This window comes from Miscanthus floridulus, chromosome 8 (assembly GCF_019320115.1).
Source record: "Miscanthus floridulus cultivar M001 chromosome 8, ASM1932011v1, whole genome shotgun sequence".
Taxonomy (NCBI): domain Eukaryota; kingdom Viridiplantae; phylum Streptophyta; class Magnoliopsida; order Poales; family Poaceae; genus Miscanthus; species Miscanthus floridulus.
Genome location: NC_089587.1, coordinates 79,617,342 through 79,631,792, shown reverse-complemented (window position 1 = coordinate 79,631,792; position 14,451 = coordinate 79,617,342). Strand labels below are relative to the sequence as shown.

At 47.9% G+C, this 14,451-nt stretch overlaps 2 protein-coding genes across 2 annotated transcripts; one reads left to right on the top strand and one right to left on the bottom strand.

Annotated features, from left to right (window-relative positions):
• Positions 1 to 2,534: 2,534 nt before the first annotated feature.
• Positions 2,535 to 7,854, top strand: LOC136476797 (uncharacterized). Its single transcript, XM_066474752.1, has 7 exons — positions 2,535 to 2,652; positions 2,737 to 2,843; positions 3,465 to 3,533; positions 3,672 to 3,730; positions 4,026 to 4,086; positions 4,166 to 4,219; positions 7,259 to 7,854. The coding sequence occupies exons 1-7, from the start codon at positions 2,535 to 2,537 to the stop codon at positions 7,535 to 7,537; spliced, it is 747 nt and encodes a 248-aa protein (XP_066330849.1). The 3' UTR covers positions 7,538 to 7,854.
• A 1,973-nt stretch (positions 7,855 to 9,827) lies between these two features.
• LOC136476789 (receptor protein kinase-like protein ZAR1) lies at positions 9,828 to 12,348 on the bottom strand. Its single transcript, XM_066474743.1, has 2 exons — positions 10,838 to 12,348; positions 9,828 to 10,718 (listed from the first exon to the last, which is right to left on the bottom strand). Exons 1-2 carry the CDS (start codon positions 12,213 to 12,215, stop codon positions 10,096 to 10,098), a joined length of 2,001 nt encoding a protein of 666 aa, XP_066330840.1. The 5' UTR covers positions 12,216 to 12,348; the 3' UTR covers positions 9,828 to 10,095.
• Positions 12,349 to 14,451: the final 2,103 nt, after the last annotated feature.

Below are 14,451 nucleotides of genomic sequence, written 5' to 3'. Positions count from 1 at the left end.
GTACGAGGGAGAAAGACTAGTTACAAATTTTACCCAGAGATTAAAAAGAAAAAAATCACAACTGTTCGTGATGATCAATGATGAACAAATATGATTTGTAGGGGCGGCTGGTGATTGAGTCGCTCCTATAAATCGCAACCCCGGAGGCGGCTGGTGAGTGAGCCGCCCCTATAAATCGACCCATTTGTAGGAACGGCTTGTATCATCAGCCGCCCCTACCGTGTCATTTGTAGGGGCAGCTGATCTCGTGGGTCCCGAACATGCCTACTGTAGAGACGACTCCATCACTAACCGTCCCTATAAAAAATTATTCCGTTACTATAAATATTTTTTATAGTAGTGATTGTATGCTCATATATATGCATGCTCCCCCTAGTATAGACGTACAGTGCATGGATGCCGTTGCTTTCACCGTACTAGTTACTCCTATGGTCTTTGCATCAGTATAGTGTATTAAGGTGATCGATCTGCGTGAGCTAGACACGTGCAAGGCAAAGCAAACAATAATGGAGGAATATGTATAATTTTAACAAAGCAATCGTATAAGCATCTGAATTATTATTTTTTGACAAGTTTGGGTGCTTGATGCAAGCACCTCCAGAATCGTATGCCGTGGTTGCTAAGAAGAAGCTGGCTGTGGCCTTGTTTAGTTGGGTGAAATTTGAGAATTTGGCTACTGTAGCACTTTCGTTTTTATTTGACAATTAATATTCAATTATGGACTAATTAGGCTCAAAAGGTTCGTCTCGCGATTTCCAACCAAACTGTGCAATTAGTTTTTTTTCATCTACATTTAATGCTCCATGCACGTATCGTAAAATTCGATGTGGTGGCTACTGTAGCAGTTTTTGGGAAAACTTTTTTTTGAAGTAAACAAGGCATGTCTGTTTTCACTCCACTCGTACCACCGGCCCATGGTAGCACGGCCTGTTCCTCGATCTCCTGTTTTGCGACGATTCGGGCCACGATTTCTAGACACGCGTGTCATGTCGAGGCGTCGAGCTCACTCTTTAACACAGCTCGACACGAAGATAAGTCTTTGCTAGTTCCCTCTATGTCATGCGGTGAACAAAGAGAACCTGCGAAGATAAGTCTTTGCTTTAAGTACCGTGGCGGTGCGATGCAAGCACAACCTTCGAAATATCTTTGATGGTTCTCTTTGTTCACTCATGACATAGAGAAAACATGTTTTGTATGTACCATTTTCACGATAAATTTCAACAATTTTCCGAACCCGTTAAAAATAATAAGCGGAGATTTTTTTTTTCTCGAAAGGGCGAAAAAAGCTTTGCCACGGATTTTATCAGACGATCTAAAGAGAAAAAGAGCAAATACAACTCCCCCCCTACATGATAGTAGATATATACTAGGCTATTGTATTGCATCGTTATAGACGTGCTTACACGCCGTTTTCATGTCAATGGTGGTCAAATTGCGGTTCAAAATACGGTCATGTACTCGTGCTGCCCATCATCATACCGAGAGGTACAACACGACCTAAAGTTTTTAGTGTCATGTTGCGCTTTAGTCAGACTCCCTCCATTAAAAATTATAATCCACTTTAAGTTCTCTAGATACGTATGTTTTATCATGTATCTAGGCATAATCTACACCTAAAGTGTTAAGTAAAAGTTATACACCTAGAAAGCCAAAAAAAAAAAATATATATATATATAATTTGAAACCGAGGGATCATCATGTACCTAAAGATCATGATATATGGCCCACTTTCAAAAAGCACAGTACAAATCCCAGCTCTACCCCTGCCCGTATGATATGGGGGCAAATAAAGTGAGGATGCTAAGCTATATTCCCAATCCGGTCGGCACTGGCTTTGTATGCGATTCACCCATCGCCATCCAACGCAACACTTTTGTTAGCCTTGCTCCGATCCGAATCGCGCCGCTGCCGCCGGCGAAGGGTACGCCTGCCTAGGATCCAACGCTCCATATGGATGGAGTGTATCGGCCCTTTATGGGAGGTGAGTGTGTTGCCATTTCGGTCGTACACGAGACAGACAAAGAGAGTCTAGAGAGAGACACCCGAATCTGTCTCTGTACTCTGCTGGGGTATAGATCGATGCCGGACAGGTGCTTATATTCCAGCAAAAGGAACGCCATGGCTGGCTCCGGCTCCGCCGGGATACAACTCCCCTCGGTTCCCCAGCGACTTTTGCTGACGCCTTTTTTCACATTCTCATTCTGATGGCTCCGGCGACACTGCTCTGTGGCGCGGGGTGGCTGGTGTGGCCAACGGAGTGGTGTCGCTCTCAGTTGCGTCCAGCACCTGAGTTCCTTCGTGGTTGGGCCTCAATTTTGTGCTAGCATCCAATCTGAGCCCCAGAAGAAGGGTCTTGGTCCGCGGGTCGTAACCACATTAAGCCCACTCCAGATCTCATGTAACGACGAACCCGGAGCCCATCACAGCAGCACAAAACAGTTCGGACCGAAAGCCCACGAGGCCCACCCCAACACCCCGGCCCGTTTCGCTTCCGCCTTATCCCTCTCGGACTGCTGTCGGATTAGAACGACAGAATGGAGGCCGGCCTGCGCGCGCTTGGCCACCGCTACTGCGGCGGCGGCCTCGGCGGGTTCGCCGCCACTCGTGCCACCCACCTCCGGCGCCAGCGCTGCGCTGCTGCCTTCTGCTCCCGTGAGTGGCGAGAGACTGTCACCCCCTCCCGTTCCAGTGTGTCTGTGTCTCTGACGTCCCTCGCGCTTGCAAACGTTTCTGCAGTTGCTGTTAAGGGAGATGGGAATGGCGCCGCGGGTGGCCCCGTGGGGAGCGGCGTCGAGGTGGCGCGCGCCAGGAGGATGCTTCACGTCGTGCTCGTCTCGCCGCTGGTAAGTGGTCACTGCTGCCTCCTTATTTTGAGGTTTGAGCTCGCATTCCTGTGGCCGACTGCTATTCTGTTGATGTGATAGTCCGTCTGCCATTTTCAGCTCGAATTCTATAGTCACTGGTTGAATAAGAGTTCGGATTGGTGCATTGCGCCTGTGATCTTGTCTGTTCACGTGATGCCTAAATCTGAAAGATTCAATCAATTCAATAATTGAGAAGAGAATAACTCTAGCCCTTATATGATGTGTCGGTATACAAATATAGAGACGGAGGAGGTCTAGTCTATCTGTTTTTACAGATACAAAACGGCCCTCTACTTTAGCTGAGTCGTACACCACATGAACAGTATCATCTACATCTTTAAATGGATGGAAGTGCAATGCTTGTAATACAGCATATCCTAACCCTGCTGCTGTTTTGCTCGGTGGACAATAAGAGGGTAAACTATTAACTATTTGCTGTGCAATACTAGTGTAGTTGCTTATTTATGGATGGGTCTACTTTGATTACGGCATGCCATACTAGTGTTGCAAACTAGTAACTTGTTGCAATGTAACACTAGTGAGTTGATTATTTGCCTTGCCTTGTTGTTGTGCTGAATTATGGATGACTGTACTTCACAGATACCAGGAAATACAGGGTCCATTGCAAGGACATGTGCTGCATCTGCAGTTGGCCTGCATCTTGTCGGGGTAAGGTTAGTCTACAGATTATTTGTTGTGTTCTTTAGTAAAAGGTTCTTGATGCAGCAGCATCTTTCCTGCCCCATATTGTCATCCATCTGGAGTTTTATGTTGTTAACTAAAATATTTTTGAATATTTTTCTCCAGCCATTAGGTTATAAGGTAGACGACACGAAATTGAAGCGCGCGGGATTGGATTATTGGCCGTATCCTTTGGTTGGATGTATATATGGGCCCTCACCCCAAATTTAAGTCCATTAGGGCATCAACATGGTCTACAATATGACAGTTTGATGATCAATAGATATAAAAATATGTTGATTGAAATATAAAGAGTTAAATAATATTTTTCATGATAAATGCAGTAAGATCAACCTTCTGTTGTCATTCTATATTATAATCTGTATATGATCTCTGACATACTAAATCTTGCGGGCAGTGATCATAGAAAGAACTCGTCTACTCAAATATCAGTCTTCTTCCTTAATCGCTGCTTTTAAGATATGTTGTTGTCAAGATTCATGACTCTTGGGACCATTTCTGTGATTATTTCATGAAGCAGGTGATGAATTCTCTGTCCTCCCGGATATTTTGACTACCAAATTGTTTTCAGCATCATCATGTTCTTTTTTCTCCATCAGGAAGGAGATAAAAGGCTGTTGGCATTCACCAAAAGAGGCACAAAAATCCATTCAGTAAGTAACTACTGCTTGTTCAAGTAGAATTGTAGTATATCTATACCTGCACCACAATGAAAACTGTCGCAGTGGGTATAAAATCTCAACTAACTTGCAAATTTGAATATTTTCTTATTTTTTTTCGAAAACTGCTGGCAGGAATATGCCAGGCAAATATATTGATAGAGGAGAGGAAAAGCCAAAGTATAAACTTACAACAACAACAAAGCCTTTAAGTCCAAACAAGTTGGGTAGGCTAGAGTTGAAACCAAACAGAAACAATCAAGGTTCAGGCACGTGAATAGCTGTTTTTCAAGCACTCCTATCTAAGGCTAAGTCTTTGGATATATTCCATCCTTTCAAGTCTCCTTTTATTGCCTCTACTCAAGTCAACTTCGGTCTTCCTCTGCCTCTCTTCATGTTACTATCCTGGCTTAGGATTCCACTACGCACCGGTGCCTCTGGAGGTCTCCGTTGGACATGTCCAAACCATCTCAACCGGTGTTGGACAAGCTTTTCTTCAATTGGTGCTATCCCTAATCTATTACGTGTATCATCGTTCCGAACTCGATCCCTTCTTCTATGACCGCAAATCAAATGTTTTCAAGTCGTCCGATTAATCGCGATTAATCACGATTAATCGTCTTAATCGGTCCCTACTGATTGATTAGGGGTACCATCGACTTGTACAAGTTGTCCGATCGATTAATTGTGATTAATCGTCCTAGTCGGTCCCATGGCGACTAGGTTCGACTGGACGACTTGAAAACATTACCGCAAATCCAACGCAACATAAGCATTTCCGCGACACTTATCTGTTGAACATGCCGTCTTTTTGGAGACCAACATTCTGCACCATACAACATAGCAGGTCTAATCGTCGTCCTATAAAACTTGCCTTTTAGCTTCTGTGGTATCTTTTTGTCACATAGGACACCAAATGCTTGGCGCCACTTCATCCACCCTGTTTTGATTTTATGGTTAACATCTTCATCAATATCCTCATCTCTCTGTAGCATTGATTCTAAATATCGAAAGGTATCTTTACTAGGCACTACTTGACCTTCCAAACTAATGTCTTTCTCCTCCCGAGTAGTAGTGCCGAAGTCACATTTCATATACTCAGTTTTAGTTCTACCGAGTCTAAAACCTTTGGACTCCAAAGTCTCCTGCTATAACTCCAATTTCTGATTCACTCATGTCCAGCTTTCATTAACTAGCACTACATCGTCCGCGAAAAGCATACACTAAGGGATGTTCCCTTGTATGTTCCTTATGACCTCATCCATCACTAAGGCAAACAGATAAGGGCTCAAAACTGATCCTTGATGTAGTCCTATCTTAATCGGGAAGTCATCCGTGTCTCCATCACTTGTTTGAACACTAGTCACAACATTATTGTACATGTCCTTAATGAGCCCGACGCACTTCGTTGGGACTTTATGTTTGTCCAAAGCCCACCACGTAACATTCTTTGGTATTTTATCTTAAGCCTTCTTCAAGTCAATAAAAATCATATGTAGGTCCTTCTTCTTCCTATACCGCTTCATAACTTGTCTTATTAAGAAAATGGCTTTCATGGTTGACCTTCCGGGCATGAAACCAAGTTAGTTTATAGAGATCCGCGTTATTGCTCTCAAGCGATGCTCGATAACTCTCTCTCATAGCTTCATACATCAACTTAATTCCCCGGTAATTAGTACAACTTTGAATAACCCCTTTATTCTTGTAGATCGGTACCAATATACTTCTCCACTCGTCAGGCATCTTGTTCGATCGAAAAATATGGTTGAACAGTTTGGTTAGCCATACTATAGCTACGTCCCCGAGGCATCTCCACACCTCGATTGGGATACCATCCGGTCCCATCGTCTTACCTCCTTTCATCCTTTTCAACGCCCCTCTGATCTCAGATTCTTAGATTCTCCGCACAAAGCGCCTATTGGTGTCATCAAAAGAGTCATCCAACTAAAAGGTTGTGTCCGTATTCTCACCATTGAATAATTTATCAAAATACTCTTGCCATCGATGTCGGATCTCATCCTCCTTCACCAAGGGATGCTCCATTTTATCCTTAATGCACTTAACTTTGAAGTCCCTTGTCTTTCTCTCACGAACCCTAGCCATCCTATAAATATCCTTTTCTCCTTCCTTCGTACTCAAATGTTGGTAAATATCCTCGTACGCTCTACCCTTTGCCATATTTACAGCTCGCTTTGCAGTCTTCTTTGCCACCTTGTACTTTTCTATGTTGTCCACACTCCTGACATGGTACAAGTGTCTATACCATTCTTTTTTCTTCTTAATAGCCCTTTGGACTTCCTCGTTCCACCACCAAGTATCTTTAGCCTCGCCTCCACTTTCTTTGGTTTCTCCACACCTCTGAGGCTACATTCCGAATGTTGGTTGTCATCTTTTCCCACATGTTATTTATGTCATCTTCTTCCTTCCAAGAGCCCTCTTTGATAACCCTTTCCCTGAATACCTCTGACGTCTCCCCTTTCAGTTTCCACCACTTTATTCTTTCAATCTTAGCTTGTTTATCCCTACGGGCACGCACTTGAAAACGAAAGTTTACCACCAAAAGCTTATGGCCCTGTTCGTTTGGGCTGGTTTGGCTTATAAGCCATGGCTGAAAGTACCGTTGGCTGGTTTGGTGTGAGAGAAAAATATTGTTTGTTGGCTGATAAGCCATGGCTTATAAGCCAAATACGAGCAAGCGAACAGGCTGTATGTTTCTCAACATAAGCTTTTGGTTGCAGACTTTTGTTTTCAGGTGAGCTTAAAAGACGAAAATACAAATGGCCCAAATGAGGAATTTAGGCCCTCGAAGCTAACGGCCTAAGCCAAAGGCAAAAATTTCTCTTAGTCGCTTGGCTCCCGCGCAACACAATAGTCATGAAGATCTTCTTATGGAAATGGCACGTATTGATGGAGATTTATAGCGGAACACATTGACTTGATCTGATATTGGTGCTCTTTCTCTAGATCTATAGCAAATATGCAACTCAGATTCTTTGGCATTCACTTGATTAATGTGCTCCATGTTTTGATTAGGATTTCTCCTACAGGCCAGGGGACTGGCTAGTCTTTGGTTCTGAAACAAAAGGATTGCCTCAACAAGCCCTTGAGGATTGCTGTAAAGAAGGCCTAGGTGGTGGAACCCTCCGAATTCCCATGGTGGAAACCTACGTCCGGTGCCTGAACCTCTCCGTCAGCGTTGGAATCGCACTGTATGAAGCAGCTAGACAGCTGAACTACGAACAGCTTCAGTACCAGCCTGAGCTCCCCGAGGAAGCACAGGGGCTATTCCCAGCAGAGGACATTTATGCATGAGAACAATTCATATAGTAGAAAGACTACTGCCACCGAATCGATCACCTCAATTTTTTTGTGTACTGTTTGCCGTGACACATGGGCATATGATTGAGCTGGAGGACCACACGATTCTGTTGCGAATTCAATTCCAAGCCGAGTCCTTGTCGAGGTGGTGTTCGCATGCTCATTCAAAATGTGTACCGGATTTGCATGAAAGAATCGTTTTAGTATTATAATTTTGCAGTCAGAAGGTGATTAGAGTATGCTAAGATGGGGTCTCTTTCTGACTTTTTTGTGTACTACTGGTTACTGAACCATAAGCTTTGTTAATTGCAATTAGATGCTGCCTTCTGTTGCTTGCTTCTGTGTCAATGTGGCGAGGGAAAGGTTGGTGTGGAAACTTTACTGGATTATAAGCTTGCTCGTATACGATCGTGGATTATAAGTTGAAATATTATTTTTCTCTCACACCAAATCAGCAAGCAGTAAATAATCCACAGTGGTTTATGGCCCGCCGAACAGGGCTGGTCACACAGCTCACAGGTTAAATAGTGCCCTATCTGTAGGTGGCCCTGACCAGTGAAATTATTGGGCCATCAGCAGCTGCTCTATGCTGTGCTGGAGGATTTATAAATGTTGCTCATCAGCAGCAGCAGCCAGTAACTCCTCGTTGTTCTATGTGAACAATGAACAGCATGGTACTGGGTGTTTCTGAAACACTCGTTTGGGTCAAGGATTGAACCCGTGAATGCATCAGAAAACAGCATTCGAATTCTCGAGTTGGGCCGGCAGTGTTCGCCTGTACAGATCATGACACAAACAAATGTATCAGCATATTTATAACACAGCAGGATTGTGTAAACACATGAATTATAGAAAAAATGTATGAGTTTAGTTCTTCTGATGAAGAGCTAGTTTACCGTTATCTCTCATTGAATAAAATATTTTATGAGCTGGCTCAAACAAGACTTGGAGCTGCCCAAGTGCCCAACGGAGTTGCTTGGCAGGCAAATGATGACGTTTAACGTTGGATTCTATTCTAGGAGTAGCCTCAGCGTGCACGATGGCCATCCACCAGTGCGATGACTTCATTCAGGAATCCGACGCTGTCAAAAACGTGAAGGAATCGTCGATGTGCTGATTAAATTATGCAAAGACCATTTGCACCTAGTTTTATCAGCAGATGTACTCATGTACAGCAACTAACATTCGGCATGATAGCTCGACATTTCAGTTGTGTGGGGTACCAATCGCTAGGTGATGGCTGTGGTTCTAAGGCCTTGTTTAGATCATCTCCAAATTCCAAGTTTTTTCACTCTCTCTCCATCACATCAATTTTTAGCCGTTTGCATGGAGTATTAAATATAGGTAAAAAAAATAATTAATTGCACAGTTTAGTTGAAAATCACGAGATGAATCTTTTGAGCTTAGTTGGTCCACGATTGGATAATATTTACCAAATAAGACGAAAGTGCTACTATTCATCAGGTTAATATTTTTTGCCATCTAAACATGGCCTAAAACTAAAAGAGACTCATTTGGTCAAAAAAAAAAAAGAGGAGAGATTCAACAAGAAGAGCCTCCTGTATCCCACCACCAGCAGCCTTCTCCAGCTAACCTCTGGACCCCAGGACTTTGTTACGCTACGCATGCAAGCTTGCTCTGGCTGCACTGCAATGCACAGCAGCACAGGCAAGAGGACAGTGCACTGACCAGAAGGGTTGCAGCACACCTTGTGTCATTGTCGCATCTTTTCAGAGTCAAGCCAAAGGTGAACAGCACCGCATAGCACAGCCTAGGCCTAGTTTAGATGGTAAGTTTTTTTACTCTCTCTCCGTCACGTTAAATCTTTAAACATATGTATAGAATATTAAATATAGATAAAAAAATAACTAATTATATAATTTGATTATAAATTACGAGACGAATTTTTTTGAGCCTAGTTAGACCACGATTAGACAATAATTATCAAATATAAATAAAAGTGATAAAAATGCTACAGTACCGAATACTAATTCCTAACTCCAATCTAAACAAGGCAACAAGGCCCTAGGGCAAAACCCTCCTGCTCTCTCTCAAGTCCCCGAGCGGCCAGTTAGGCTATGACTGAATATCGGCTGATTTAATATAAGAAAAAAATACTGTTACTAACAAAAAAAAAAAAAGGTTTACTAGTCACGTAAACAGGCGGGCGAAGAAGCGCTACAGTTCTAGACAGTGGCAAAGCGCTACAGTCTAGGCAGTGGCAAAACGATAGAAAACTCCTAGTAACAGAATTCGCTTTGGAATGGATCAACAGCCTGATCGCAAGATCATGAAGTGCCACAAAAGATTCCAAAGATTAGCACGGCTGCAAAGGCTGCAGGTTGCAGCACTACATCGAGTGATTCACATTCATTCACTACTGGAGCAGATGATGATGATTGTAGCCTGCGTTGACCATCTCTGAAATTCACACTGCTTACTGCTAATCTACATGAACAAGACTACTCCGATCCGAGTCTTTTATGCGTTGGATTGGACCTACGTAGTTGATCAGTAGTCGGCTGACGGCGGCGGCCGCCGGGTCACCATGGTCAGCCTATTCGGTCGAGGCTCTCGGCGACAGCGCGCATGCGCGGGCGCATCTCGGGGTCGGGCTCCGTGCACCCGAGCGCGACGTGGAAGACGGCCAGCACCTGCTTCTTGGCGTGCACCTCGCCGAGCAGCGTGGGGTCGACCACCTCCGACAGCGGCCGCTCCTCCTTGAAGGCACGGCGCACCCAGGCCTCCAGGTCCATGCCGCCTTCCCCCTCCGTGGGCTCCCGCCCGGTGACGGCCTCCAGCAGCACGACGCCGAACGCGAACACGTCCCCCTTCTGCGTGGCGGCCGCGGCGGGCGCGCCGCCGGGCGCGCGCAGCTCCGGGGCCACGTACGACGCGGCGCCGGTGCCGCCGCGGAGCGCGCACGCCGCGCTGCCGAGCTTCTTGGAGTGGTGGCCGGTGGCCTTGTGCGCGCCGGCCACCAGGCGGGCGAGGCCGAACCCAGACACGTGCGCGCGGAGCTCGTCGTCCAGCAGGATCTTGGAGGACTTGATGCAGCCGTGCACGTACCGCCGCGGGCTGCACTCGTGCAGGTACGCCAGCCCGCGCGCCGCGCCCTGCACGATGGACAGACGCACGGACCACGGCAATGGCGTCGGCGACGCCGTCGGGCCACCTGGGATAGCGATAAGATAACCAACCAAGGCTCTCGCCGGTGTTAGTAGCCCGCCCTTCTCCTTCTTGGACACTGATACTACAATGCATTGCTACCAAAAGACGGGATATTTTTGTTACCGTGGACAGCGGAGTGGAGGGAGCCATTGGGGAGGTAGTCGTAGATGAGCAGCTTCTCGTCGGGGGCGTAGTAGTAGGCGCGGAGGCGGGCCACATTGGGGTGGCGCGCGCGGCCGATGGCGGCAGCCTCAGCCTCGAACGCGCGGCGGCAGCGCCACCCGGAGCCGTCGCTGTCGCCATCGTCAGGCTCGCTGAGGCGGCGGACGGCGACGGCGGGTCCACGGCCGGGGACGACGCGGTACACGATGCCGCCGCGGCTCTTGCCGACGACGTAAGCAGAGGCCCGGAGCAGCTCCTCCAGCTCCATCCCGAAGCCGTCGTCCATGGCCACGAACAACTCCCCTTCTTCCCCTCCCCCGCCGCCGCTACGCCGGTCCTCGCAGCCGGCGAGCGTCACCGCCCCCGAGCCCTTCTCCTTGGCCGACTCCTTCTCCTCGTCCGCAGCCGCCGCGCCACACCGCCTCCGGCACTGCCACTGCAGAGCGACGCCAGCGACGATGGCGACGACGACGATGGCGGCGAGGACCGGCACCGTCGGCGACGACCGCCGCCGCTTCGGACCTCCCGGCCTCCTGACCTCCGCCGCGGCGCTAGGGTCGGTGACGCCGCCGCCTCCGGCGGCGCTGGAGTCCGGGATCCTCGGCCCGTCCTCCCCGCTCGCCCGGCCCGCGCACTCGACCTTGAGCGGGAACCCGCACAGCCGCGGGTTGCCGTCGAACGCCGTGGGCCCCTGGTTGACGAGCGAGCCGACCTGCGGGATCTCGCCCTCCAGGTCGTTCCCGCGGAGGTCGAGGCTGACGGCGACGGGGATCCCGCCGAACTCGGGCGGGACACCTCCCGTGAAGTGGTTGTAGCTGAGGTTGAGCACGCCCGACAGCCGCGGGAGCGCGGCGAGCGCGGGGGGAAGCGTCCCATTGAGCTGGTTGGAGGAGAGGTCGAGCCGCTGCAGCGAGACGAGGCGCGCGATCCCGGGAGGGACCTGGCCCGACAGCTGGTTGTGCGCGAGGTCGAGCGTCGCCAGCCGCTGCAGCGCGGCGATGACCGCCGGGATCTGGCCGGACAGACGGTTGTAGGGGAGCGACAGCGCCTGGAGCTCGGATAGCAGCGACAGCTCCGACGGGAGGTACCCGGCCAGCGAGGTGTTGGCGAGCTCGACGGCGGAGACGCGGCCGGTGGCGCCGGAGGAGGAGGAGGCGCAGGTGACGCCCGCCCAGAAGCAGGGGTCGGCGTCGGCGTCCCGCCACGTGGACAGCGCGTTACCCGGGTCGTCTGACACCGCGAACTTGAGCGCCAGCAGCGCTAGCCCGTCCGTGTTGAGCGCCGCCGCGGTGGAGGCGGCGGTGGCTGCCGCCACCAGGACCGTCAGAACCGCCGCCATTGCACGGAGCGAGCGCGAACGCTGCGGGGTGGTGGTGAGTGGATCACAGTGCTTCCATTCCCTGGGACTCCGTGAGGCGAGGCTGCAGGGTAGCAGTTGCAGAGAAGGGAAGGGAATAGGGGAGGTGGAGGAAGCAGCCAGAGGAGGGGAGCGATAGGGGCGGCGTGCCGGCGTGGGGTGTGGGTTTTAGGTGACTGAGATTTAGCGGCGAAATGTCTGGAAGACCCAGCGGGAGTCCGGGAGGGTCACGGTTTATGTGGGGGTTAACGGGAGAAGGCAGGGGTAGTTTGGGGAGAAAGATTGAAATGAATGCAGTGGGGAGTCGCGCTGGAGGGCTGTTGGTGAGGTGGGCGAGGATTCCATTTCGAAACATTTGAGGCCCCGTTTAGTTCCAACCCAAAAACCAAAAATTTTCAAGATTCCCTGTCACATCGAATCTTGCGGCACATGCATGGAGTATTAAATGTAGACGAAAAAAAAACCAATTGCACAGTTCATCGAGAAATTGCGAGACGAATCTTTTAAGCCTAAATAGTCCATAATTGGACAATTTTTGCCAAATAACAACGAAAGTGCTACAGTAGCCAAAAGCCAAAAATTTTCGGAACTAAACACGCCAAATATTGGTGGTCGGGAAGGGTAGGAGGACGATGACTTTTGGAAAAGTACGGCCTCCGTAAAAAAACAATTTTAGCTTTTAAATCTGGACATACGTTACCTCCGAGTTGTAAAGTTAGAATTATATTTTTTTTCTGGGAGGGAGTATGTTTACACGTAGAAAATCTTTCTAATTTTTTTTTAATTTGACCTTTTTTTCAAAGAAAATTTACGTTTGCTCTATAGATGACGTAAACTGATCTTTGGATCCTCGACGCCAGAACACATGGCTCTAAGGTAACACGCCTCGGCGTCACTACCTATGGCGTCGAGGTGTCTGGCCGCGCATAGCATGGCAACTGAGGTGGCGCTGATGTGGCCGGTAGGTCGGAGCCACAGATCTATGGCGCCGACCTTAGAGCCAAGATCTATGGCGCCGACCTATTAAATCTACACAGGCTCTGTCTCTCCCTCTTTCTCGCACTCTTTCTCTCCCTCTCTCCCCGCCGCCCGCGCCACCGCAGCAGGCCGCCGCCCGCCGTTCCCCGCGCGCATGTCCGCTCCCTCGCGCCCCCGTCCGCTCCCTCGGCCGCCCTCGTCACCGCTCTCTTGCGCCCCCGTCCGCTCCCTCGGCCGCCCTCATCGTCCCATCGTCATCCTCAGCGCGCACCGGCGGCGAGGGCAGCCCCCGCTTCTCCCCTACATCCCCATCGGCCTTCCCGTGAGACCACCCCCTCCACCCTCGGTCGGGCGTTATCCAAGTGCCATCTCAGGTAATTTTTTTTAATTTTGTTTATTTATATAATGTAGTTATTTATTTTATATATAGTTATGTAGTGAGATAATTTAGTTAGTTTTTTAGTTATTTACTGATGTAAATTAGTTAGGTAATTTAGTCAGATAGTGAGACAATTGAATTATGTAGGTAGTTAGTTTATTTATTTAGCTAATTTAGATTAGTAGTTAGATAGTTAGGTAATTTAGTTATATAGGTAGTACTTGTAGTCAATGTAGTTAGTAAATTTACTTATATAGTTTGATAGATAGTTCGGTAGTTTAGATACTTATTTATTTAGGTAGAGACTTGGATACTTATTTATGTATGTAATTTAGTTATACCCGTATTAATTTAACCCATAATAACTCTGGTGTTGTGTATACCAACTAGATGGACAACGTAGTCACCCTTTATCATGGAGAAAGTGTGGAGGAAGATGAGTTTGGGAATGTCAGTTTTGTTGGAATACAAAGGGTACTTGTGATATTCGATGATCGGTCGTTGTTCTGTGAGTTGTTTGGTAGGGCTCGTGATTGATCATGTCATCGTTGTATCATACACAGACTCTTACAGATGAATTGATTTATCGCTAGAATCTAGCCTTTTCAGTTGATTTTTCAAATAGGCCTTTTAGTCTGACTTGAAATAGTGATTCCAGTCTGGTTTCAAATAGGCTTTTCAGTAATCGAATCTAGGCTTTTTCAGTGTCCTACGAAATAGGCTTTTCAGTGATACCTAGTAGGCTTTTCAGGACCATTTATGCCACAATACAACGACTACTAAATCTTGGGCTGCCTATATATACGCAGTGTTGGATGCGTTGCTACTCACTTCAAATGAGTATCTGGTTTCGTTGGAGTA